The sequence below is a fragment of the Hoplias malabaricus genome, chromosome Y, assembly GCF_029633855.1.
Source record: "Hoplias malabaricus isolate fHopMal1 chromosome Y, fHopMal1.hap1, whole genome shotgun sequence".
NCBI classification, from domain to species: Eukaryota; Metazoa; Chordata; class Actinopteri; order Characiformes; family Erythrinidae; genus Hoplias; species Hoplias malabaricus.
The window spans coordinates 74348348-74372944 of record NC_089820.1 but is presented as its reverse complement, the minus strand read 5'-3'; the positions used below and the strand labels follow the sequence as shown (position 1 = coordinate 74372944).

Here is a 24597-nt window from a genome sequence, read left to right as displayed (position 1 = left end):
ATTCGCTAGTTGACAGGAATACTCGGTTCACTGTGAAATATTGGTTGGAGAAAAAAGAAAATGGGGGTTAAATTCTTAAATGCTTATATTAAAATGTTATCAGGATTGTTTCATCTGTAGTGAATAGCTAATACCAAACGAGCTTTGACATTGATTTAGCCCTTCAGGAGTCAAACTAGCAGCCTACCGTGAACTGCTAACTGAGAAATAACAGGATGTACAACTGGGATCAACTTTATCCAAATACTAGGCAGAAGCAAGAGAAAAGGAAACCTAGGGCAGTTAAGTGCAACAAAACACTTTAATGTGCAAAGTCATGCATTTTATACTTTAAAATGTAAAATAGAAACATTTTCATCATTTCATCTTCAAATCAGCAGCAATGACTTTCAGCAATGAATCGTTTTTAAATGATTGCACGAGAAAAACGGACTGGAGATACAAAACTGACAAAAAAAAAAACCCAGTCAAAATAGTTGTCCATTTCTTCTTTCCAGCACGTGGTCAGACTTAATGCTGCACTTTTCATATGAAATTAGACATTTCAGCACCAGCATGAACCTGACAAACCAAAAAGGATGACCATACAAACAGCAATGGCATTATATGCCAGGGATCTTCCACAAAGTTGGTTTCCAGACAATGCCTATTAAAACTTGTGGATTTGAAATTGGACTCATTATCTAGCTAAACTTAAACTAGTTTCTTACCTGTAACATTGGCCATTTTATCAGAAACACATACCATAATGGTGCACCATGTAGAGACCACTATTCATTTGTCATTTCCAGTCATGGACACTGCACAAGATATTTAGTTTTTAGTGTTAGGAAGAACAGCTGAAAAACATTTAACAGCTACATATAATACAGAGAAACAACTGAAACCTTGAGGTAAGCCCTCCATCCCCCCTTTCAGACCCATAGTGTTGAGCTGTTCTCTCTGTGGACGGACGTACAATCAGCTGTGGAAGCGATCAGACATTAAACAAGTGGAGCTTGATTGTTCTCTAACAAAGATGGAAAGCTTTAAAGGCCACATTCACAATTGGAATCAATCCAATGTTTTCCATGTGACTGGAAATTTTAAAAAATGCAAACTGAATTCTGACCATTATAATTAGCTGTAGATAAATGAGTGTTTCTCATAAAATGACCATAGCATGTAGGTAGAGAGTAAATCTCAGCAAAGTGTAAATTCCTGGGTCAGCAATCGTGTCTTTTTGGCCCCCTATCGGCCGTGTACTTAAAAATTGACTGGTGACATGCATTCCAAGGCATACTGACAATCTCACTAGAAATCCAAAATAACATGAGAATAACGAGACCTGTACAATCCGTCACAGCTTGTGGTTAGTATCCTTCAGCATTCTGTACGTCAGGTTTTCATCCAAGAATGGATGGAAAAAAATCTACAGCTTCCCCTTCACAACACTTGAAGGAACTGTTTAAAATTAGCATGATCAGTGATCACGTGTGTATGGCACCATTTGGTCTGCAGACGTTACAAACGCAAATACAAATGGATGTGCTACATACATACCTACATACGTACTTACAAACATGATTGGCAACAAATATGAGAAGGTATGTGTATTCAAACTCCTCCACCTCCTCTTTCTTCTAAAAGAGCAGTGGACTGGTTCACAGTGCTACACTGAGCCTACAGCACTTTTCAGCTTCTGGTTGCCTGCTCAAAGCCTCAGGTCCCTTCAATACACAAAAGAAATGAGCAGAATTCTGTCCCATGATCATATCTGTGGAGTCCTGGGGCATCCATTTGTGGTCCTGGAGGTACTTATCTTTTGGCACACCCTTAGAAATAAGGTCCACAGTAGCTGGCTTATTTAAAGGCAATTGTAAATGTGTTGAAACATTTGTATAATTCACTGGTTTGTATGTAATGTGAATTTCACAGGGTTTGAGATGAATACACTGCCTGAGACACTGTTCTGGGAAGAAATCTGTTTTTTAAAAAACATTTATGAACGTCATTTTAAGTCAAACGACCCCCTAAATTACTTTTTTTGGTTTTGAAAAAGTGGTGAGATTCTCGTACATTGTTTAGTCAGCACATGGGCTTATGGCTGACTTTGTGAAATGTCTGTTTGGCAACTATCTGCTGAGTTGAAGAAGGGATATTTTATGTTCTTTTATGGTTCTCCAGGACCAGGTATGGATATTTCTATTTTTATGTATGCACTTTTCCTGTCCATTAGGACTGGGGCTCTCAAAATTAGTCCTGAGGAAGCACTCATCTGCACAGTTTCAAATTTTCTCTGCCCCAACACATCCCCCATGCCCCCAGATCCACCTAATAAGAAATGGGCTTGATTATTAGACAATGTGCTGTAGGGTTATCAATGAGTATTTTGAAAACTATACATATGCATGAATGTATTTATAACATGGTCACCCCAATGTGGGGTACCCACTCTATGGAGCATAAGCTGATTCAATCAGGAACTACAAAGCAGTTGACTCATCATCTCATGTGAGTTATGCTTTATAGAAAACATGGAAAAAATAAATAATCACTTTTGTTGACGCTTTTATGTTATTTGTCATGATAAAAATAACCAGCTCGCTGGCATAACACGATCTGGGACTAATCACCATTTTCCGGAAGCCTCATTGAGCTGGGGCAGAGAAAACCCAAAACCAAGGGCCCTCTGATCTCTCAGGACTTTGAAAGGTCTGCATTAGGAGTCCTTGGTGTGTGAGATCTGTTTCCACAGCAGGGTTTTGAGGTTGTTGAGGATGAGCGAGTGCTCTATCTCCATGTGCTGAGCTGAGCCCCTGAGGGCCATGCAGGCGTACAGCTGCTTCTCCAGCTCTGGGAAAAGGTGTGAGGGCACACCCCAGAGAAGGTAGTCTTTCAGTGCCTCGCAGGCCCTGGCCAGGTTGGGTTTGCTGACCTGCGGTGAGCAGCGTCCCTGGTCGAGGTCACAGGACGTTCTGCAGTCCACTCCGTACACACAGTCTTCATCCTGGTGGCAGCGCTGCTGCTTCATGATGCTGCGGAAAGCCTCCTCGGGGACGACTAGCTGAGCGTCCACCAAGCGCAGGTCGTACCGTTCTGTGAAGCCAAAACTCTCTGGGCGCATGTCGCACACAAGGAAGCTGCCAAACGGGCCGTGAAACACATCCTCCACCAGCTCCAGCAAACCAATAGAAATCTTCGCCTTCCTTGGCCACGATGGTGCGAACCACTGGTCCAGGCTTCGCCGGAAGCCTGGGAGATGATATATTTGGATTGATAAGATGATATGTTAGGGAACAAAATGATATTACAAAATATATCAGAAGATTACAAAATGGATATAGGTTTATTTATGTTATGTCAGGACAATGGCATAATATCCTAATATGTGATGTTATCAGTACAGGATGTGGGGAAAAAAGTAAATAAATAATAAATAAACTCCTGCCACCTTCCAAAAGTTACAAAGTGCAGTTTCTGCAGTGCTGAGCCTAAAGTAGTAAACATCAGAAGCTCTTATCTCCCTATTACAGGTCAGTGAAACTTCACAATGATTCCGAAGCTCAAATTATAAGGTAAAATACTATCTAGTGTTACTTTAAATGCTACATATGTGCTTTATTGTCCACTCTAACCTGAGGGGATCCAGAGTTCCATGGGCCAGGGAAGACTGATGCCGTATAGTGGTGTGTACAGGACCCTCTCCACCACATACAGATCACCGCAGAAGCCCAGCAGCTTGGGAGTGTGTTCACGGTCCTGCAAGACCACCGCCAGGAGGACCTCGTTGAGCTGGAGCAGAGCCCATGCTGATTTCGCCTCTGGGAGAGAGATGTGGCCGTCTTTGTTGCTATCAGCGACAGACAGGATCAGAGCCACTAAACCAGGCAGGTTGGCTTGCTCTCCCACTTTCGCCTGAAGATCAGAGCAAATGGAATGATTAAAAAATATTTTTGGGGAGTAGAACGTTATCCAGCTGATTATTTCAGCTAATATTTAGGAGCCATGGAGTTTTTAGTATCTAATAACTACAGTGTAAAACACAAGTACATCAAACTTAGTGGAATTTCTGGCTCTTTAAAATTACCATCAGAAATAGTTCCATAAAGATATCCAAAGTATTACACAAGGTTATAAAAATTACACAAATATTTAGAGACCACACCTTCAGGTGGCTGGAAACCATCTCCTTGAACTTCTCTACAGATGTTCCTCGAGTCGGTTTCTCAAAAAGCCCTGACTCCTTCCTTGGCTCCAGCTCTTCTCCCAGTTCATAATGCAGCACATCGTCCAGCTGACACTTTATAACTCCGTCCACGTCCCCCCAGCTTCCTGTATACACCTGACATCACACGTCACATGTCAGTTGTTGTCTCGTTGCTTGTTGACATGGCAAGAAATCAAAGGACCACAGGGAATAAATCAGGTTTAGTCATCTCAGCTCTTTGCTTTCTGCCTCATGAGCACTCACCTGATTGTTGGGTTTACTGGAGAGACATCTCCCAAAATAAAGTGAGCCTTTCTCACACAGACTGTTGCAGGCAGAGCCATCAATCACTCCTTTACTGTACTTATCACACTAGAAAGAGGAAGTTGAAAATATATTAATGCAAATTGAATAAGTATTAAATTAATACACTCCTGGTGTCTGCGTGGGTTTCTTCCCACAGTCCAAAAACACACATTGGTAGGTGAATTGGTGACTCAAAAATGTCCATAGGTGTGAGTAAGTGTGTGTGTGTGTGTGTTGCCCTGTGAAGGACTGGCGCCCCCTGCAGGGTGTATTCCTGCCTTGTGCCCAATGAAATTTCAGTGGAGGCTCCGGACCCACCGTGACCCTAAACTAAATAAGCAGTTACAGATAATAAATGAATGATAAATGAGTACATATTACATAAAAATATTAATACACATTAATTCTCTATATAGATTTATAAACATAAAAAGCAAAAACTGTATTTATATCAATATTTTAAAGAGATTTAAAGAAATCCTCCAGTGTTATTCAGCTTGTAGCTTCAATATTGCCATAAACAATCATTTTAGTTTTTTTTGCTGGTGGGAAGAATTGGGGGGTGGACACACGAGGTAAGGTTTGAACCCAGGACCCCAAGGCAGGAACTGTGTGGTAGGGACACCACCCGAACAAACATTAATTCAATTCATTCATGTAATTGTCTGTAACTGCTTATCCAGTTCAGGGTTGTGATAGGTCCGGAGCCTACCCAGAATCACTGGGCGCATGCAGGAACACAACCTGGAGCCAGTCCTTCACAGGACACACACACACACACACAAATATTAAATATTGACATATATTATTTAAATATTGACAATTATATTTAAATATTGACATAGTAATAGTAACATAAATAACACTCACGATGTTGCTCTGACATTCTCGTCCTCGGCACAGTTCTGTGTAAGAGGAATACTGCACATAAATCACCCAACTGCCCACAAACACGGCCAGCCAGGTCAGGAACAGATACTTCACCCGGACATGGGACAGCCGTACCTGGACAAAACAATGTACAAATGGTTATCACAGTAAAAATGCACTTATTTTCATTTATAATTTTGTTGTGTAGTTGGGGGTGAATGAACACATGTTTTTTTTTGATAGAATTCTGCAGGCACTTAACATTTTATGTAAAGATGAAAAAAAGTTAACCCTAACCCTAGCTGCACACCACTTCAGCTTTGTGTGTGTGTGTGTGTGTGTGTGTGTGTGTTTTTTACCCTATACTGCACATTTTCCTTACAATGACAGTAAGAGCATTCAAAAACATTCATGAGTGAAAATTTCTGTGGACATCTGTAAGGAATTCTGATTTTTAAGCCTAGAGCCAAAAAAAAATAAATAAATAAATAAAAAAAAAAAACGGTCACAAACTCAGTCTGAATAAAGACTGGTGCTGGGTCAATGACCATTCAATAGCAGCTTAATACACTGTAATTTACTCTCACTGACCTACAGCCTGGGGCAGCTTTAACTGGCCTTTACTGAACGTACAATTCACTTCATTCAATGAACTCACAGCCCAAGCTCTTTACGGCTAACAGTCATTTTTGCTTTATAACACTAATAAGTCACATATTTTAGTAATATTTGTAAAAACATTTTTTGCTGTCATAATGTAAACTCACGCCTTGCACTGTGATGAGATTACTAATATTAATATCTGTGCCCAGGATCAATAACCCAATCTAGTTTAATTCTGGATCTAAATCAAATAAACAAATCTAAACAGAGCTCAACAAAATTAATTACATTTTACTTATACATTCTCCTGTAGTACCAACATTAACCACCAGGAGGGTCAAGAGTACACACCTTTATAGGCATTTATAAAGCTGTTGATCTCAGCAGCATTAATGTGGTTTCATTCAAATTGAATGTGGCCTTCTCATTTAACTGAAGATATTAACACAACTCCCCATATAAAGAGCCTAATATATTACTAAACACAAATCAGCCATAACATTAAAATCCTTGTTTCTACACTCATTGTGCCATTTTATCTGTCCCTCTGACCTTACAGGAGCACCTTGTAGCTCAAGAATTATAGACTGTATTCTGTAGCTCTTTCTTAGCCACCTTTCACCCTGTTCCTCAATGGCCCGGACCCCCACAGAGCAGGTATTATTTTGGGTGGTGGATCATTCTCAGTGCTACAGTGATACACACAGAGTTGTGTGTTGTGCTGGTACACTCACTAACACACCACCACCACGTCAGTGTCACTGCAGTACTGAGAAATATCCACCACCAAATAATACTAGCTCCATGGGGGTCCTGACCATTGATGTGGACTAAAAATAGACGCTGACGGTAGAAAGAAGGAGGGGGATTTAATGTTATGTCTGATCAGTGTATATGTGTGTGTGACAATCTAATACAGTACTGTAACTGCTAAACATTGACACAGAACACTTGCCAGGTTTATAATGAAAGAGCCAAAGAAACACAGTAATCCAGAGTGATGTGGACAAACAGGAACACACTTGAGACAAAAAACATCAGTCAGTTAAAGGCTTGTTCCACTACAAACACACACTATAATTTTGCTGTACTCTGGCTGCTTGGAAGAATTCAGGCACAATTCAGCCCAAGCTGGCAGAGAGCTGCACAGTCATGTGATGGTGGTTTTGTTTTGGGACAGAGAAGTGAAAGCCAATATCCCAAAACATTTAAAAAGCTGTTTACAGTGCAAACGTTTTAGGCACCAGGGATTGAGATTTAAAAAGCTATTTATCTGAGCAGTATGTGTTTATTGCTAAAAACAAACAAACAACACCCAACACATAATAAAACCAAATAACATGATTTACATTATTTATATCTCAACACTTGTGTTATATTTCAGTTAACCAGCCTTCAATAACTGTGCTGATGTGATTTTTCCATGTGAAATCTACAGATGCGTTTATAGAAATATTAACTCTAGTATAGGGCTCTATAACCTCTGTGAGGAGTGTGGAGTGTTCTCCCTGTGTACGTGTGGGTTTCCTCCAAGTGCTCGGGTTTCCTCCCACATTTCAAAAACACACGTTGGTAGGTGGATTGGCGACTCAAAATAAGTGTCCGTAGGTGTGAGTGTGTGAGTGAATATGTGTGTGTGTGTGTGTGTCTGTGTTGCCCTGTGAAGGACTGGTGTCCCCTCCAGGGTGTATTCTCACCTTGCGCTCAATAATTCCAGGTAGGCTCTGGACCCACCGCGACCCTGAACTGGATAAGCGCTTACAGATAAAGAATGAATGAATGAATGAAGGAACTCTAGTATATGACTTGTTCTTTGCATTTTCAGAAATAGAAAACCTATTGTAAACGGTCTTAATGTAAAAGTTTTGTGAAAGGTTCTATCGTAAAAAAAAAAATCGTATTTGTTGTTCACAGCAACATATTTTATTTGCTATTGTCGGCACTGCTATTTTACATACTATACAGAATGAGACACACACCTGTGGATAATTTCACACACTCACCCAGTCGCTCGCACTCTCTCTCACACACACACACACAAACACACACACCCGAGTGACCCAAGCAGAGGATCCAATGTAGCTGAGTAATCCCCCAAGAACAAACTGAGTGTGTTACTCTTAAGTTATTTATTCAGTGTTTAATAATTCTGTCCAACTACATTCTTTAACCCAGAGAACTGCGGCAAAGAAATCTGTAATGCAGATGTTTAAGAAACAAGGAATAGAGCCATAAGGATGGGTCACTCTGAGAAACAATAATCCTAACCATAAATGTGTCGTATAACCTTATTTATGTGGGTCGGGCTGCAGCATGCCAACAATCATACATTTCTGCAGTCTGTGAAGCAAGGAGTTCACAGAGGACACCAATGAAGAACTACACCCAAAAAAGATGTGTATAAATGAATAGACATTTTCCATAATTTGAAAATCCACATTTATTCAACGTTCTCTTTAATGTTTTGGGGGAAGTAAATGGCTCTGTGTAACAGTAATGATTAAATGAGGATATAATTTGACTTTTGTATTTCACTTTTTAATAGCAATCTCCATTATTTTATGTTAAACTTAATCGATTACAACCAAATTAAATGCTTCATCCATCTATCACTTTAAAAATGACATTCTCCCTATTTTATTCAAATGAACACAGTTCATTTTTTTTGACAAGTGTGTATCTTTGACACAGCAGAAACTCTGTTATTTAGCCATTTTTGTTTGGTTCTCTTTTTTCTCCGTTTTTACTCAGCGCTCTTATTTCTCTGTGCTGTTTTGCTGCGTTTAACCCCGTCTCATATAAACGAGGGTCCAGCGCTGTGATTGGACAGACTCAGACCAGGGGGCGGGGCAATTCTAAAGTCTCTGTGCTTGACGTCAGAAACAGAGCAGAATCAGAATCGCTTTCTTTATCCCATGTTTTCTTACTTAGGCACCACACAGAAATCTGATTGGTTGTTTCATTTCATATTGTGGTGGTGAGTGCTCTCCAGATCTCCACATTAATGTGCTAATGAACTCAATAAAGCTTCTTTCTACCAAGCCAGAAAGTAAATATATTCCTTACAGCTGATCTGTTTGCATGAAGCCAACAAATGCACTCAGTGAACTTAAGTGCCATAGAAACGGCTCTAAACATTCAGCTGAGTCATTTCTCTAGCAGCCAAAGTCAAGTCCAGCTCTGGACCTGGTTACCAGGCCTAAATCCAATTCAGAGCACTTTGTGGAACTTAAGGCCCAAGAGATTTGGCTACATTTATTTCACACCCTTCACAACTTCTTCTACAGCAGAATTTCAGTCCACATGCCTCCAGGCCATGCCAGGTCTATTTAGAGAACACATTCTGCACACAAGCATTACCAGAGGATTCCACCATGTGTATAGATATGTTACCATCTGAAGAGAGATGTATGATGTTTAAATAAAAAAAATAAATAAAAATAAACCCACATGGTTAGTGCATGTTCACTTTAATGTTTGGACATGGAGTCCACCAACCCACACACTGTGAAACAAGACAACTCAGCCACGTTTTGGTGGGCATTCAATAAAACAAACCATTCTGGTTCTGCTCTACTACACCCCTGGTCCCCAATGCCCTGAGAAAACATCTAAATCTGTGCACTTTGGTTCTAGCCCATAATTTCCTCTCAGAGAGAACATCCAGCAGTGGATAAATCTGTCTGACCACATTCTCCTCTCATTGCTCCCTCTTCCAAGAGCTCCCCATGAATTTTCTGGCCTTTTGTCCAAAGTTTTTAATCAGAGTCAGCACTGGGCTGCAGGCCTCAACTCAGGCAGCATCAGCATCGATTCATCACTTCGCCAATCATGCTTCACTTCTTTAAAATACAAATGCAATATTTTAACTGTAAAACTATAACAGCAACTCTGGCCTTCTGATGCTCTCCTAAAAGCCTGGAGGGGTTTAAATGGCAAACGCAGCTGAATCTCTCTGATATTTATCTCTTCTGTGTGGGCTGCTGTTTGTCATGTGACTCATTACTTCACAGAATACACTAAATATAATAAGGCTTAAATCAAAAAGTCTCGGTAATACCAAGCTCAGTAATACTTTTCTCCACTTTAATGAAAGAATAAAGACTAACAAGTTGGGCAAAGATTGGCAAAACCTGAAACCTGAATATAGTTGTAAAACCTGAAGAACGGTGTGAAGCTAGGTTACAAAAAATATGGTTTATGAATTAGTATCATAACACAGGACTTTAATGATACTCTGAATTATTAAAAAATAACAATAATAAAAATTAAAAAATAAAAGCAGAAGGCAACTAAGCCCTTTAATTTGGGTTCATTTTAATGTCACCTATGGATTTAGGCCTAACAAAACAACTTTTCATGTTCATTGCGAATTTAGTCTCTGAGGCAAAGATCTGATTCAGTTTCAAGGTTTTGAGTTCACAACACCAGATGAGCCTAGCTTTGCCAAACTCCCATCGGCGGCAAAGGACTTATCCCAACTGTTGCCAATATTTCAGGTCAAATTCAGGTCAATTTTCAAGTATTATTTAAAACAAAGTTGATATATACACTGCAAATATGCCACAGAAAAATTTAATTCAACATGTTTTAACCTATTAGACTCAATCAACGTAAAGAACTGAGTAATGGGGCAATAAAACCTCACAATGACTTGTCTGCAAGCATCTAGCAGCATTTTACGCAAGTTTCATGTACTCCACATTGTGTCTGTCAATAATAATGCAGCTAATGTTGAGCAATATCACAATTGTATGAGCAATACTATTGTCATATTTGTCTCTACTGAGCAGCCCTAGTGTTACTGAAAATGTTGAGGTTGAAAAAGGACAATTTGGACATTGTATATTATTAATATACAATTAATTGAAAATTTGTCAAAATCAACATTCACATCGATTAAATTGATTATTTTTATTCTGTTATGTCCCCACTGTGTGTTCATGTACTGTCCCTTTAAAACCACACTACCAAGCCTTAGTCATGTGATTCTGCCTCTATCTGCCGCATGGAAGCAGACTAATCGGCAAACCAAGCGACTAGAGCAGCTAGTACCAAAGAAGAACAGTGTATGTGGTTTGGAACAACAAGAGAGGAACAAGCTCCCAGCAACATTAGAAAAATATCCCGTATTGAATACTGTATTATATATACACTGTACTAACCTTGTCACTGAACTATGAGTGTCAAAAATTCAAAAACAAAATAATCATTCTTTAATTGTAATTGAGGAAAAAAGCACAATTAATCGAGATACTGATTTGTACTCATATCGCCCAGCACTAATATAAATAATAAATTCATCAATATTTCTACTTCATTTTAAAGTCCTGATTCTAGGTGTGCTGCTGTGGTAGTTATAAACCCAGCTTACCCTCTTCCTCTGAGGAGGATTATTCTTATAGCTGTCACGGATACAGCACACATGGCAACCCTGCTTTACCCCTGCATTCTCAAGAGGAAAACACTAAGGCTGAACCCAGGTCTCCATATGTTTTGAATGATGTGAGCTGAGAGGATCAGTGTAAACAGTAAACAAAGTCACTGAATACATGACTCCAGACAGATGTGTGTGACATTTAAAGAGAAATGGAAAGTATTTCCTTTAAAAAAGATACCAATAAAGGCAGTGAACTATATTAATTTCAAGCGGATCCAATGCTGCCTAAATTTGACAGAATAATTCATTTTAATCAGCCACATAACTGAAAGACTATAGTCTTTAATATAAAAGATATTAACATAATATTCATTGCAAATATAAGAACAAGTAACTCTGGAGTTTTTTCCTGCTTACCTGAAAGTGGTAAGACTTGCTTATCCAGGCCCGTGGAAACAGACCTCTCGCCATAGCAGAAATTGATCATTTCAGATTAGATGGTGCTGGAGACAGAGAATGGTAGAGAGAAAAAGAAAGAGAAGAAAGAGATTGGGAAGAGGGCAGCAAAAGAAAGAAATAGGGAGGGGAAAGAATAGAGAGGGAGGGGAAAGAATAGAGAGAGAGAGAGAGAGAGAGAGAGAGAGAAAGAAAATCAAGTGATGAAACCTGCATTACATTCTCTTATGTTCTTTTAAATTAATTTTACATTAATACAGTGACAGACATTTATATGAACACGTAGAACACTCGCAAAAAAACAAAACAAACAAACAAAAATAAACAGATTGCTTCATTCCAATGTTACTTTGAGAAACAAAGTTATTCTCATCATTTTTTTAGACATTACTTTACTGTCATTTACGGTTAAAATAATAATAATAAACAAAACAGAAAACCAGCTAATTATTCACATACACAACTCTGTCATTTACATTTACCCTACAAATAAATAATATTCTGTTGTTTTCAAAGTATTTATTGCATGCCATAAATGTCAGAAATAAAACTATAGGCTCTTGAATCTCAATAAGACATATATCTACGAGCATAAGCCAAAATAACACACGAAATTATTATTATTACTATTATTATTTTTAAATGATGAAGTGGGTTTATGTTAGAACTTTCTATTCCACCTTAAACAGTGCAGCGTTTCCATTTAACAGCTACCAGCTTGCAACACACCGTTTAACCGTGACACCACTGCGCCATTTAAGGTGGAACGGACAATTTGAAAAAAAAAAAGCTGGAGAATAAAAATAACACGACAATCTCACCATTAAACAAGCTAATCCACAACATGCGGAACGCCCTCTTTTCTCCATGCTGAGCTTCAAAGAATTGATTTTGGAGGATTTAGACCCAGTTTCATGTCAACATCTCTCACATTCAATCCATTCCTTCGGCGGTGATCACACAACCTTCACTCAATGAAAGCCATTAAAGGCACAGACTCACAAGGGGCCGGGTTTGGCCGACATATACGTCACAAAAAATGCTGTTCTAATTAAAGGTGGTTGGAAAAACTGGTGTGCCAGGTTTCTACTGCCATCTATTGACTAGGGCCAATCTCATACATTTTTGTGTTTATTTTTTTCAATGTAGAGTCTAATAATTATGTATTTATGCAACAAAAACACTCACAAATAAATGGTACATATGCATTTCCGAACTCTATTCTATCGTTTCTAATGAACAAAACATTAAGCAATTTTACATTTAAGAATACAGTACTTTTAAATTACATGAAAGTAAAATAGATGTATACTGCTGAGCTCTGCATGTGACATTCTTCTAAATAAGGTATGCAAACGATGTGGGTGAACATGTGTTGTAGTGACTTAACATCATGGAAACAAATTGTATAATGCATTAGAATTACTTAATTAGGCCATTAAATTTTTCACACAGCTTAATTTATTATAAAGGCATCACCAGAAACTTTTAATCTTAGGCAACCGTAAACTCTACCAGTGTATTTCCAAAGTGCTTCTGTTCACATTTGTGCCGTTTCCTGGTAATTTCCCAGTTTTTACATTAAGATTGTCCCTTTGGGGTGAAATACTTCATACAAGAGGAAATTATTAAACTTTGACCGAGGTACCAGGATTACACTGAAAATATTTTCCTGTCCCGAAATCGAAGTCTTGAAATCCCATGAGGCTGAAATATGGCGAAACCGATATATAATAACCACACAAACTGTGGACATATTATAAAAGCAAAAGGTTTACACAAAATAAAATTATAAATAAAAGAGGATCGCTCTTAAAAATAAAACTACAAATTCCAGCGCTAAGGTCCGCCTCCGCTGGGGGAGATGAACAGAGCTGATGTCACCGCGCTGCAGAATTTGTAGTTTTGAGTTGGAGGCGTTTGAAATTCGCCGTTTCTATGAAGTCGTTTATATAAGATATACCACAAATAGGAACAAAACATTTAGACAGAGATGTAGATAAGGGTCTGTTGATGCAGTCCGCCCCACAGCATGATTAAGCAACACAGAAATACATAGCGGTTTTGTCACTTTAACTTTGTTTTTGAGGGTAAACTGACGGGTAAACGGATCGCTTCCCACGATGCACCGCGGCTCAGCGGGAACACAACATGGCGAGAAAGGCGGCGCGGAGAAAACACTCATTTGATTTATTTTAAAAGACATTAAAACTGAAGAAACTGGACCTTTTTTAAAAGTTTTAACGCCGTCCGCGCTAAAATTGACAGTTTATTTTTTCTGTATATGCGGCAGTTAACCCGGGGAAAGTGGCCGAATGAGGTAAAACAGCTTTTATTCTGAACAATACCAACATCTCTAACAACAATACAGAGCTCTGTTGAGGGTTACAGCACAACGCAAGATTTCTCAGCTTAGCCAGAATACCTAAGCTTAAAGTCAAACCTGCCCAGGAAGAAAAGATCTGAGGGACTTCCTATTGAACAATCCTCAGTTTTGGACTTAAGTTATCTGGATAAATGAGAAATCCTGTTTTACTACACAACCCCCACCAGAGATACAGTAACACACTGGATACTGAAAGTAACACTAAATTGTGCATTGGGCATTAAGGACAGTTCTGCCTTGAATGTAATTATTGTCATCCCACATTTTTATTATTTTTTTTTCTGTGTGTGAAAATTGGAAATTTGGGCATAGAATTAACAACAGATTAACAAAAAGTTAATGGTATTTTGTTCTCTGATGGTCTGCTGATTTTATATATATATATATATATATATATAATATTATATTATCATTATGTTATTTGAGTAACATTGTGGCAGTTTTAATGTGCACCAGTACTTGAAAATACAGAAAACAATAATAAAAAATATTTTAGCTTTAATTCTTCCCATGCTCTTCATGCAATTTGAATGATGTCGTTTCTTCTTGAATGTTGTAGATATATAATGTTTGTCTGAATCTAATAACTCAAATGATATGAAGTCAGAAGTGATGTTAATGTATTCATTTAATTTTTAATACACAATAAAATGCCTGACAGTTCTCTCTAAATATTTTGGGTAGAAGTGTAGCTCAGGTGTGTTGACAATAAAGGAAATATCTATAGCATTGCAATAATGGATGTAATTTCACTAGGATGTGATTTGATAACATGCTAATTTGTTTCCTAACAGAGACTCAACGGGCGCGCACAGTCTGGGCTCCCATCAGAAGTCTCCATCCCATCATCCAGACTCTTCTCATCTGTCCCTGTCCAGACTCTCCCTCAGAGATGGGCAGAGTGACACAGAAAGACTTGCTAATAAGTTTGAGGAGGGGCAGGACGTTCTAGCTCGATGGTCAGATGGCCTGTTTTATCTGGGGACAATCGAGAAGGTCAGCGTTCCACATAGTTCTGTTAATCTGTAAAGAACAAAATGTATTTGTCCGTCTGTCAGTCTTTTTATAAGTCTGTCTGTCACTGATTTTGGAATTTTGACTCGATACCAGTACCCAGTATCTTTCTTTGTACATATCTTCTGATGCCAATTCATAAAGTCAAATTTACCTCTTTTTGTTCTGCTAGATTTTATTTTCTCACACTAGATAATAAACCAACCCAGATGGGCAGACTCTTATGTATGTGTAATATGCCTTTTTATTGTTGTTTTATTCAGATAAACAAGCAAAGGCAATGCTGTTTTGTGGTTTTTGAAGATAAGTCGAAGTCGTGGGTTCTTTGGAAGGACATTCAGACAGGCAAGTGCCCTTCACTGTGTACTCAAAATAACCATGACTGAATCTCAGATGGTTTCTTATTCCCTGTATAGTGCTCTTAATAGACCTTAAAACAAACTTAAATAGCTCCTACACCTACACAGTGCTTTATGTCTCACGAGCTATTTGAGATACATATAATTCTCTACATGACACATAGCTTTTTCTTTCAGAAAGACAGCTTTATTACTTGTCAACTGATTGTGTTTTGTACTTTATCCCTATGTATTTTGGATAGATTTGCTATAATTCACATGGAGCTTTTCACTTGTCAGTTTTCCTCGTAGAAGCCTGAAGAAGCTGGAGAATATGCAGTTGCCTACTTTTACTGATGGTATTGTAACATTCCTGTAGGCCATGTTCAAGTTGAAATGCACTAGTGTAGTGACATATTTTAATTGTTTTATCTGTGTTTATGCACATTACATTAAGATTTTTTCACTTTTTGCATTCCACCTTGAAAGGATCATTGGTGCACTGGGGTTAGTGTCATAATGGGTTTAGAGTGAAATATCGTCATTGTGTTTTTAAAACCTTAAATATTTACACCATAAGGAAAAACCATTTGTCTTTTACATTGTATTTAATTTTGTGATGAAGGGGCCAGTAGAAATGGTTGATAATTAATTATTCTGTTTATTGTTATAATAATAACTGAATATTTTGCAATCAGCTAATTAGTCTTAGAATTACTTACAGATTATTTTTAATAGAGTAAAATGTATAGAGTTACCAGGAACCTTTAGAAACTATTCAGAGCATTTCTAAGGTCCAAAGATGCATCACTTAAGCAGAAGATTGTCTTGCACAGAGGGTTGGTTGAGATCTAATTCTGAATTTGAACAGACCCTGGACAGTAATTATATTATTGCTGCTGTGTGTTACAGGGGACAGTGGAGAGGAGATGCTTTGCACTATTTGCCAGAATGAAAGCTCAGAACCACCCAATGAAATGGTCATCTGTGACAAGTGTGGACAAGGTGGGTGAGCTAGTGGGTAGCACTCGGGGGTAGAAATGGCCCGGAATGTTTTGAAAACCTCTTTAGGGGGTAAAAGTTGAGACTGGATCAGGTTTCAACTTAGACCTGTAGAGCTCAGTGTTACTAAAACCATACACGGGGAAACCATGTACGCTTGTTTTTCACTTCACTTAATCTCAAAGGTAATATGTAAATAGGTAAAGTAACAAATAAATAAGTAGAGTAATACATGTAATTTAAATGTTGTCACAATGTTAATACAAAATGTAAGGGTTGGTTTTTTGTATGTTAATTTTAAACATGTCAAAAGCTGGCTTTTAAGGACATACTTTAGTTTTGCCAAAAGTGTGGAGAGGATTCCTGCAGTAGGACCTGGACCTTTCCACTTCTAGTGACAGTCAATTAACTTTATTACTTAGAAGCATTTTCAAAGTAACAATAGACCTCCATAAAATTCATCATTTCTGAAATGCCCAAGAAAGAGATTTCAGGTTCACAGATGTGGAAAATGAGTCATGTTTACAAACAGTGTATTATTATGTAACAGATCAGACTAATTCCACTCAGATATCAATTACAGTCCTGTTTGCTACTCCTTATTTTGTAGGATACCATCAACTCTGCCATACCCCCATCATCAGTTCCAGTGTCATTGCATCTGATGATAGATGGCTCTGCAGACAGTGTGTGTTTGCCACTACGACGAAGGTTTGCTGACGTTTCAATCTCCTTGGTGTTTAGGTTGTTAGGTGTAGCCACATAGTAATACCATGTGTAACAGGTTAAATATACATCATACATACATATTTCAGTGACTGTGTTTGCAGTCATTGTGTTTGTGTGTAACTGGTTGACACAAGTGATTCCTCAAGATTTTATAAAATTTGGATGCAATGCATGCTGGGTAATTTTTTAACATGGGTATGGTTATAAATTACATTGATATAAAGTCTTGTGTTCTGTGAAACTGAACTCATTGGAGGAGGTATTGATGCAGTGTAGAATACAGCATAACTGATCAAATAATATATATATTTCTAGCCACAAATATCCTTTTAATGATGAATTACACTTCAGGAAATGTCTGATTACATCAGAAGCATATTTGTTCTTTTGACAAGGCATGTTCTATGCATTTACTGGGTTCTGTTTTGTTCTAATTTCAGAGGGGTGGTGCACGAAAGAAAGGACCAAATGCTAAAGCTCTGCAGGAGATGAAGCAGTCTCTTCCGTACACTCTGGAAGATCTGGTGTGGGATCAGGGCCATAAAACTAACACTCAGCAATGCTACTGCTACTGTGGGGGACCTGGAGAGTGAGTGAGCTACACACACATTCATAATTGGGGTTTGAAATACCAGCGCCTCTTGGGGCTGAAATCAGGTTCACAAAACAACAGCAAATATTGAACCATGTGCTGACATTTTTTACTCAGTAATACCAAGTGTTTAAGTAAGAAAGCAAATTCAGCAGATTAAGATTAAGGAGGAATTCCAGGCTCAGATTCCAGGGAAGATTAAATACATGATTGACTGGGGTAAACACTGTATTCAGTTTTATATATGTAGATTTAAAGCACCCCATGGGTCACTTGCCCATTCACATACATGTTTAGAAGGCTGGCAGTTCTCCACAAGGGGGTGCCATTTTTTGTTTTATTTTTTAATCAAAACAATCTTTGTTTTGATTAAAAAATAAATAAAATTGAATACATTAAAAAGTTTTGTTTTCTGAATTTATTTGATGAATGATTTACTTAGTGTGTTCATTCATATCTTTTTTTTTTCTTCTTTGTGTAAAATTATTGTTTTTCATATGATTAATGTTTTTTAAGCAGAGTTTTTCTCTCTCCACAGCTGGTATTTGAAAATGCTGCAGTGTAACAAATGTAAACAGTGGTTTCATGAGGCGTGTATCCAGTGTTTTGAAAGGCCTATGTTGAATGGTGACAGGTAAAAAACTAATTATAATTATTTAGTAACAAAAGGGGTTAAAACCTCATTTGCATATTAGAGCCTTCTTTGACTCCAGAAGTCACTGCAATGATTGTTTTACTCTCTGTAGGTTCTATCTGTTTGTCTGTTCAGTTTGCAGTAGTGGACCAGAGTACCTCAAACGACTGCCTCTAAGATGGTGAGTTTCCGTACTTGAGTTTCACATAAATATCTACAAAATGTCAGATAGCAGAGTAAAATATTTGACTTTCTGTCATTTTTGTTCATTTTGAATGTGAAATGTATCTAACTCTTTCTCTCCTATATATGACATTTGGAAGCAAAGCTCTATTGGTGACATTAACACATTTTTGTTTTGTTGTGTTTTGTTCTGCTCTGTCTCCACAGGGTAGATGTTGCACACCTGAGCCTATACAATCTGAGTGTTATTCATAAAAAGAAATATTTTGATTCTGAACTGGAGCTTATGACTTTTATCAACGAAAACTGGGATGGACTACAACTTGGAGAGGTGATATTTGCAGGTTTTTCTTGCTGCATTTAAAACTTGGTTGCCAGTTTGTTATAACCATATATCTACTGGTATTGTCTGTTTTATCATTTGAATATAGGCACTTATCGTTTACCAAAAAAACTGCAATCACAAGCAGAAAAATTGTCACAATGTCTGTTAAATCTGGTTAATTTTGCTCTCTTTGCAATAAAACATGGAAGTTGATCTGTGCTATTTTAATAAATGCACAGTACTTTCAGAAAATCCTTTTGCTTAGCACTATAACAAAATCATAATTACCATTAAATAGGCATACTGACTTCCTCTACTGTGTAAGGCCACTTGACACTTTATTTTGGGTTTCAAATTCACAGCTGACAGAGACCCCTAAATCAGAGCGATATGAGAAAATTCTGGAAGCACTTACTAACAACCCAGCAATGTAAGTTATCCTCTCTTAATATTCTTCTACAATTCTCCTCAGTGTCTCATGTCTGTTAAAGGGCAGGTCAGTTGGGTTTAATACTCTAGTTCCCTCTGTCCAGGTTTATTTCTGGAAAGGAGATAAAGAAGAAAAAAGACCTCTTTGGATTACGGATCCGCTTCCCTCCGTCCCCCCACAGCTCCGATATGCCCTCGCACCGAGAACAGGAGAAAGCCTCACAGGAGATTAAGATCAAAGGCAGGAAGTCAAGCAAGCCCCCCCACTCACCCAGGTGAGTCTCATGATTCTTTCTCTTTCTCTCTGCCGTTTTTTATTTTTGTCTTTGCCTTTTTCTTTCTCTCCCTTCTGCCCTTCTTGAGTTAGTTTTAGCTTCCTCACTTTGTCTCAGTCTTTTCCTCTTTCCTCTTCCTTCTTATGCTTTCTCCCTCTCCTGCCTGTCCTTGTGTAGCTCTCCCATTATGTTTCTCTTTTTGTCTTTTTCTTTGTCTCTGTTTTTTCTGTTCTTTCCTCACACATCTTTCCCTTTATCAGCACGGTCACCAATGGAGTTGTAAATAAAGGAAAAAGGAAGTTCAACACTCAGTCCTTGGAGACGCTGGCCAAGCTCAGACGATCAGACGGACTTTTGGCTCAGGTGGGGATGTAGAACATTGTAGCTACAATTTGAAAGTAAGAAAATTTGGGGGTTAAAAATACTAACATCAGCATTTCTTCTTTTTACTTTTGCCCCTTAAATGTAGAATGATATGAAGTTGCCGGCACTGGACAGCAGCTCGCTGAATGTGATGACTGCTAAAAGGTGAGAGTTCAATCTAATCTCTGATTTGGAAATTGCTGGAATACAATAGTGATTGTGCTGTAATGTATTGTTCATACTTCCTCCAGCATCAAAAGTGAAAAGTCTTTGCCATCATCAAGTACCTCAGATGTCGACTCAGTTGGTGCCACAACTGAAACTACCTCAACTAGTATATCCAGGTATTATTAACAATGGTTTAAGCATCAAGAAATTGAGGCCTGTAATTTAACAGATTTAAAAATGAAGAGGTTTATTCTCAGGGTGCTTTAAATCACTTTTAAAAGCCTGACATTCTGCATTTTCTGCATCTTATTGCCTTTAGCTTAGGCTCCCTAATGTGGACTCAAAGAGTAGCACAGATGAAATGTTATATTGTTAAAAAAAGAAATAAAGTGAGTTTAAGGTAGACATTACATGTTTGAGAGCATTTATCTATTCTTCAGTAACACTTTTGCCTGTATATACAGTTTTCTTTTAAATTAAAACATAAGTATAGAAAGCACAATGGAATTATTTGTCTAATATAAGATAGTTAATACTAATACTAATGATGGATCATTAAATTTTTCCGCTGCACTAGCCTAAGTACCCCCAGCAACATTCTGTCTGATCGTTTGAGGCCCATGACACAGCCACTAGTGAAGAGGCGTCGCGGCCGGCCTCGAAGAGCTCTCCAGACGCCCAACCCAGAAATCCCCCCTCGACCTGAACCCCTGAGCCCCAGCATCCAGGAGCCAGCCTTCTCAAGGCTCCACCCCACAGACTTTCTCCAAAGCCTGGACCCCAGCACGCAGTTCAGTCAGCTCAAGAGCTCCATCAGCAGCTACTTTGGTGCAGCCGGGCGAATGGCCTGCGGAGAGAAATACCGCGTCCTGGCGCGCAGAGTCACTGAGGACGGGAAAGTTCAGTATCTGGTCGAGTGGGAAGGGGTCACTGCTTCATGAGTTCAAACACACATTTGGTTCCCACAGAACCCCACCCCCACCCCCCCGCACACACACACACACACTGTGGAGCAGCTCTGATGTTGTCCATTTAGTTTTTAATTTCTGTGTGATGTTAGCGCTGAGGTCAGAACAGTTTCAGTATGTGGAATGTAAGTAAGGTCGCATGCAAAAGTTTGACTACAAGTTTTGTTGATTTTTTTATTTTAAAAACTGTTAAACACATCTGCTCTTATTTTTGCATTGTTTATTTTTTTAAATGAACATTTCCTGAAACATAAAACCTGAAATGTGCCCTGAGCAAACATTTTGGCACACTTTGTGTATTGTTATTTATATGTTAACCTCTGAACTAGAAATCGTGGTTTTTGGGGAAAAAAAATCCTGGTAGATGTGTTATAAATTACTTGTAAATTCAACAAAACCTGTGAATTATCTAGAAATACTCATACTTTTGCATACAACTTTAAGTGGTCACCGAAGGAAGATTTGTGTGTCTTCAGGACCACAGAAATCGAGAGAGAGGTAGAGAGATATATCAGACTATTGTACATGCCTCTGTGCCATTACATAAGGACTGCCTTGTAGATTGTAGATGTCAGTGGAGCTACACATCAGAAGTTGGGTTTACATTAGGACTGGAAGCGAGGTTCATAATTCAGGTTATAAACATTCTGACCTATCCATGCTCTGCCAACAAGTTTTAGTTCTGTAGCAAATGTTGCTAGGCTGGACTAGCTTGAAAAAACATCCTAAATTTCATTGCATCCATTGAGAAATAGTGGAAGTGTGTGTTTAACTGTATTATATAACATTGGGTTTACAGTTTACAATTCTCTAACAAGCTACACTGTGTTATTGTTGTTATTTCTAATAGAAATGAAGCAGGTGGAAAACCACAACAGAAGAAAATTAATTACAGGCAAATAATATATTCAGTTGTCAAGGGAAATTCCACTGATTTCTGTTAACTTCAGTATCTAGGAGTTAAATAAATGAATTTGAAGTAGTTTGGTGAGAAAGTTTGAACCAGTAATGTGTAAAGTGTTGATAGGAACCAGACATTTGCCTCTAAAATCTCACAGAAAGGTAACCCAAAGAAAACGGGTTCTAGATCTGTACTAAAACACTGTAGTTAACACATTGTGAACATATCAATCCATATGTTGCCCATGGAGATTTGATAATATGTATGCTTATCATGTCAGGGAATTGAACCCTGGTCTTTTGGTGTTAAGGTCAGTGGTTTTACCCACTGCACTGACCTCATAACTCTCTGGTTCCTATTACCACCAACACCAATGTAATAAAATCAATGAAATTAGTAAATGGGTGCTCTGAAAACTTTGATTTACATCTCTAATAATTAATTTAAAAATTGGGATTCCTCTTTAATAGTTACACAGTGTAGATTAATAAAAGCTGTAGTTGCTATAAATGTAGGCAAAGCATTGATGGATCAGTTCTCTACCATTTCAATCTGTTTACTTCTGATGTGCAGTTTCCCAAAGAGGTTATTGAAAAATCAATGCTGTATGCTGCTGCAGATTAGTTTTATTAGTTTTTTTTTTCTTCTTCCCCTCTTTCCTCCTTTCTATTATTTCAGAATTTATTTTCCTATCAGGCTGAGTGAGCCTAGGAGAGAACAATTTTTCAATAGGGCACTTTTTAATATATATAAATATATAATTTTTTCTTCTTTTCACAGTGGATTGCACATACACTCAACCTGTTAATCTGGTGTTGCTCATTTTGCAACTCAGTCAAGACCTTTAGAAATTCTCAGACAAAAGGTGTTTGTGAATCTGTGGTGATTATCAAAGATTACACAGCATTAACTTCTATATTAGAACTGAATGTTACTCCATGGGAATGTGTGAATAACTGGCTAAGATCAGATGTTCACTAGTGACCGCCTCTAATCAGAATAATAGAGATTTAACAGAGACTTGAGGAGTGTTTAAAACAATGTTTGCCAGTTTGTATTAAAGACTGAGCACTGTAATCCTAGATGAAGGTCCCCTCATTTTGCATATGGAGTCCTTGTATTTTATATTCAGCTGTGATTTATTTTTTGTTTTGTTTTTTTCTTCCCTTCCCTCTATTTAATCTGTTGTATTCTTTAACCTACACATGCTCATAACCCTGAGATCCTTTGTGTTTAGAGCCTGGTTTCTCTTGTTGCTGTTGGACGTCTTTGATTGTTCAAGTAAAATATGCACACTATTGACATTAGCAGCTCAAGGATCTTCATTTTTAGTTTTGTGGGGTTTTATTTTTAGGTTATCTTGTTTAACTTTGTGTCCTAGTTTTGTTTTCATCCTATGCAACTCAATACTCAACAGATAGGTTTAGATTTTGAGGATTTTAAAAAAAAACTGGTTTTGTTTTCTGCTCCATATAAGTCATCTGCTTCAGGAAAAACATAACAGCAATATTTTTGTTACAACCAACTCAGGCTTTTTTGAAAAATCTCGGTGCTATTTATTGCTTTGGATAACAGTGTACACTAACGAGACGTGAAAAAAAATTGGGGAAAAAAAAATCCCCTCAGGATGCTTTCTTTACACTTCACTGTGCAGGAGGGTGAGGAATGGGAATTAGTAGATTTTACTGGAATAAAAAAAAGACCAGATTGGATGTCTCCTGATTGTATTTTCATACAATGTTTGTAAGTGTTTTGTAGCATTAATCCAAGTCATCAGATGTGGTTTTGTTAGTAGTTCTCAGTTCAGATGGAAATTTTGGTTTTTCATAGAAAACGTGATGATATCCAACCACTCACCACTATGAGCTTTCACTGTAAAGCAGGATACGGACTTCAACATCAATACCTCTTTTATTAAATTTGATATGTCATGTGCTAAGTGATGTGTTTATAAAACGTTTCTCAGTTGGTGTACAAGTGCTAGATCCATGCGGCTTTTATCTTTTTTATTTTTATTATTATTATTTTTTTTTTTACTGGCTTGAGCAGGCTTTATAGCCAAAGAAATAAATCCATCAAATCATGTTTTGCTGTGCCTTGTTTCTCTTAGTAAAATGCTCCCAGTTGCAATGTAATGAAATCGCTAAAATAATTATAATTGTTATTATTTATTAATTATGTAGGCATAAAGCAAAGTTTGTGGGCTTCCACACTGCTCTCAGGGTCCTTGTTTTGCCTAGAATAGGGTGACCATATATGAGTTTTCAAAAAAAGAGGACATGGGGCAGGTTGGCATCACAAATGCTTCAATAACCAACTCTGCTGCCGAAATTTAATACATAAACAGATACTTGTTAACAAGATAAAAAACATGCCTTTTTGGACAGATTCCTTTCCATTCATCATTTGGCCCTAAGCAAAAATAATAAAATAGTATTTTTGTCATTTCTTGACAGTTTATTATCATTGAAACCTGTTATGTTCTG

The 24597-nt window shown here is 37.9% G+C and overlaps 2 protein-coding genes across 2 annotated transcripts; one reads left to right on the top strand and one right to left on the bottom strand.

Moving 5' to 3' along the window:
• Nucleotides 1–157: 157 nt before the first annotated feature.
• Nucleotides 158–12781, bottom strand: LOC136678336 (divergent protein kinase domain 1A-like). The gene is made up of 7 exons (XM_066656357.1): nt 12626–12781; nt 11766–11851; nt 5366–5500; nt 4454–4561; nt 4148–4324; nt 3618–3897; nt 158–3234 (listed from the first exon to the last, which is right to left on the bottom strand). Exons 2-7 carry the CDS (start codon nt 11817–11819, stop codon nt 2702–2704), a joined length of 1287 nt encoding a protein of 428 aa, XP_066512454.1. The 5' UTR covers nt 11820–11851; nt 12626–12781; the 3' UTR covers nt 158–2701.
• A 2350-nt stretch (nt 12782–15131) lies between these two features.
• On the top strand, nt 15132–24176 carry LOC136679466 (metal-response element-binding transcription factor 2-like). The gene is made up of 15 exons (XM_066657994.1): nt 15132–15186; nt 15468–15549; nt 15843–15901; nt 16455–16547; nt 17155–17255; nt 17714–17862; nt 18404–18499; nt 18612–18680; nt 18890–19013; nt 19370–19437; nt 19541–19711; nt 19972–20074; nt 20181–20239; nt 20326–20418; nt 20820–24176. The coding sequence occupies exons 3-15, from the start codon at nt 15877–15879 to the stop codon at nt 21181–21183; spliced, it is 1515 nt and encodes a 504-aa protein (XP_066514091.1). The 5' UTR covers nt 15132–15186; nt 15468–15549; nt 15843–15876; the 3' UTR covers nt 21184–24176.
• The last annotated feature ends 421 nt before the right edge of the window (nt 24177–24597 follow it).

Bases quoted from the DNA above. Each gene is read 5' to 3' on its own strand.
- LOC136679466 (XM_066657994.1), top strand. From the start codon at position 15,877: ATGCAGTTGCCTACTTTTACTGATG. The intron at 17,256-17,713 runs GTTTGCTGACGT...TTCTAATTTCAG, and splicing joins TGTTTGCCACTACGACGAAG to AGGGGTGGTGCACGAAAGAA. The intron at 20,240-20,325 runs GTGAGAGTTCAA...TACTTCCTCCAG, and splicing joins AATGTGATGACTGCTAAAAG to CATCAAAAGTGAAAAGTCTT.
- LOC136678336 (XM_066656357.1), bottom strand. From the start codon at position 11,819: ATGGCGAGAGGTCTGTTTCCACGGGCCTGGATAAGCAAGTCTTACCAC. The intron at 4,562-5,365 runs GTGAGTGTTATT...TCCTCTTTCTAG, and splicing joins GAGAATGTCAGAGCAACATC to TGTGATAAGTACAGTAAAGG. The intron at 3,235-3,617 runs GTTAGAGTGGAC...ATCATCTCCCAG, and splicing joins GGAACTCTGGATCCCCTCAG to GCTTCCGGCGAAGCCTGGAC.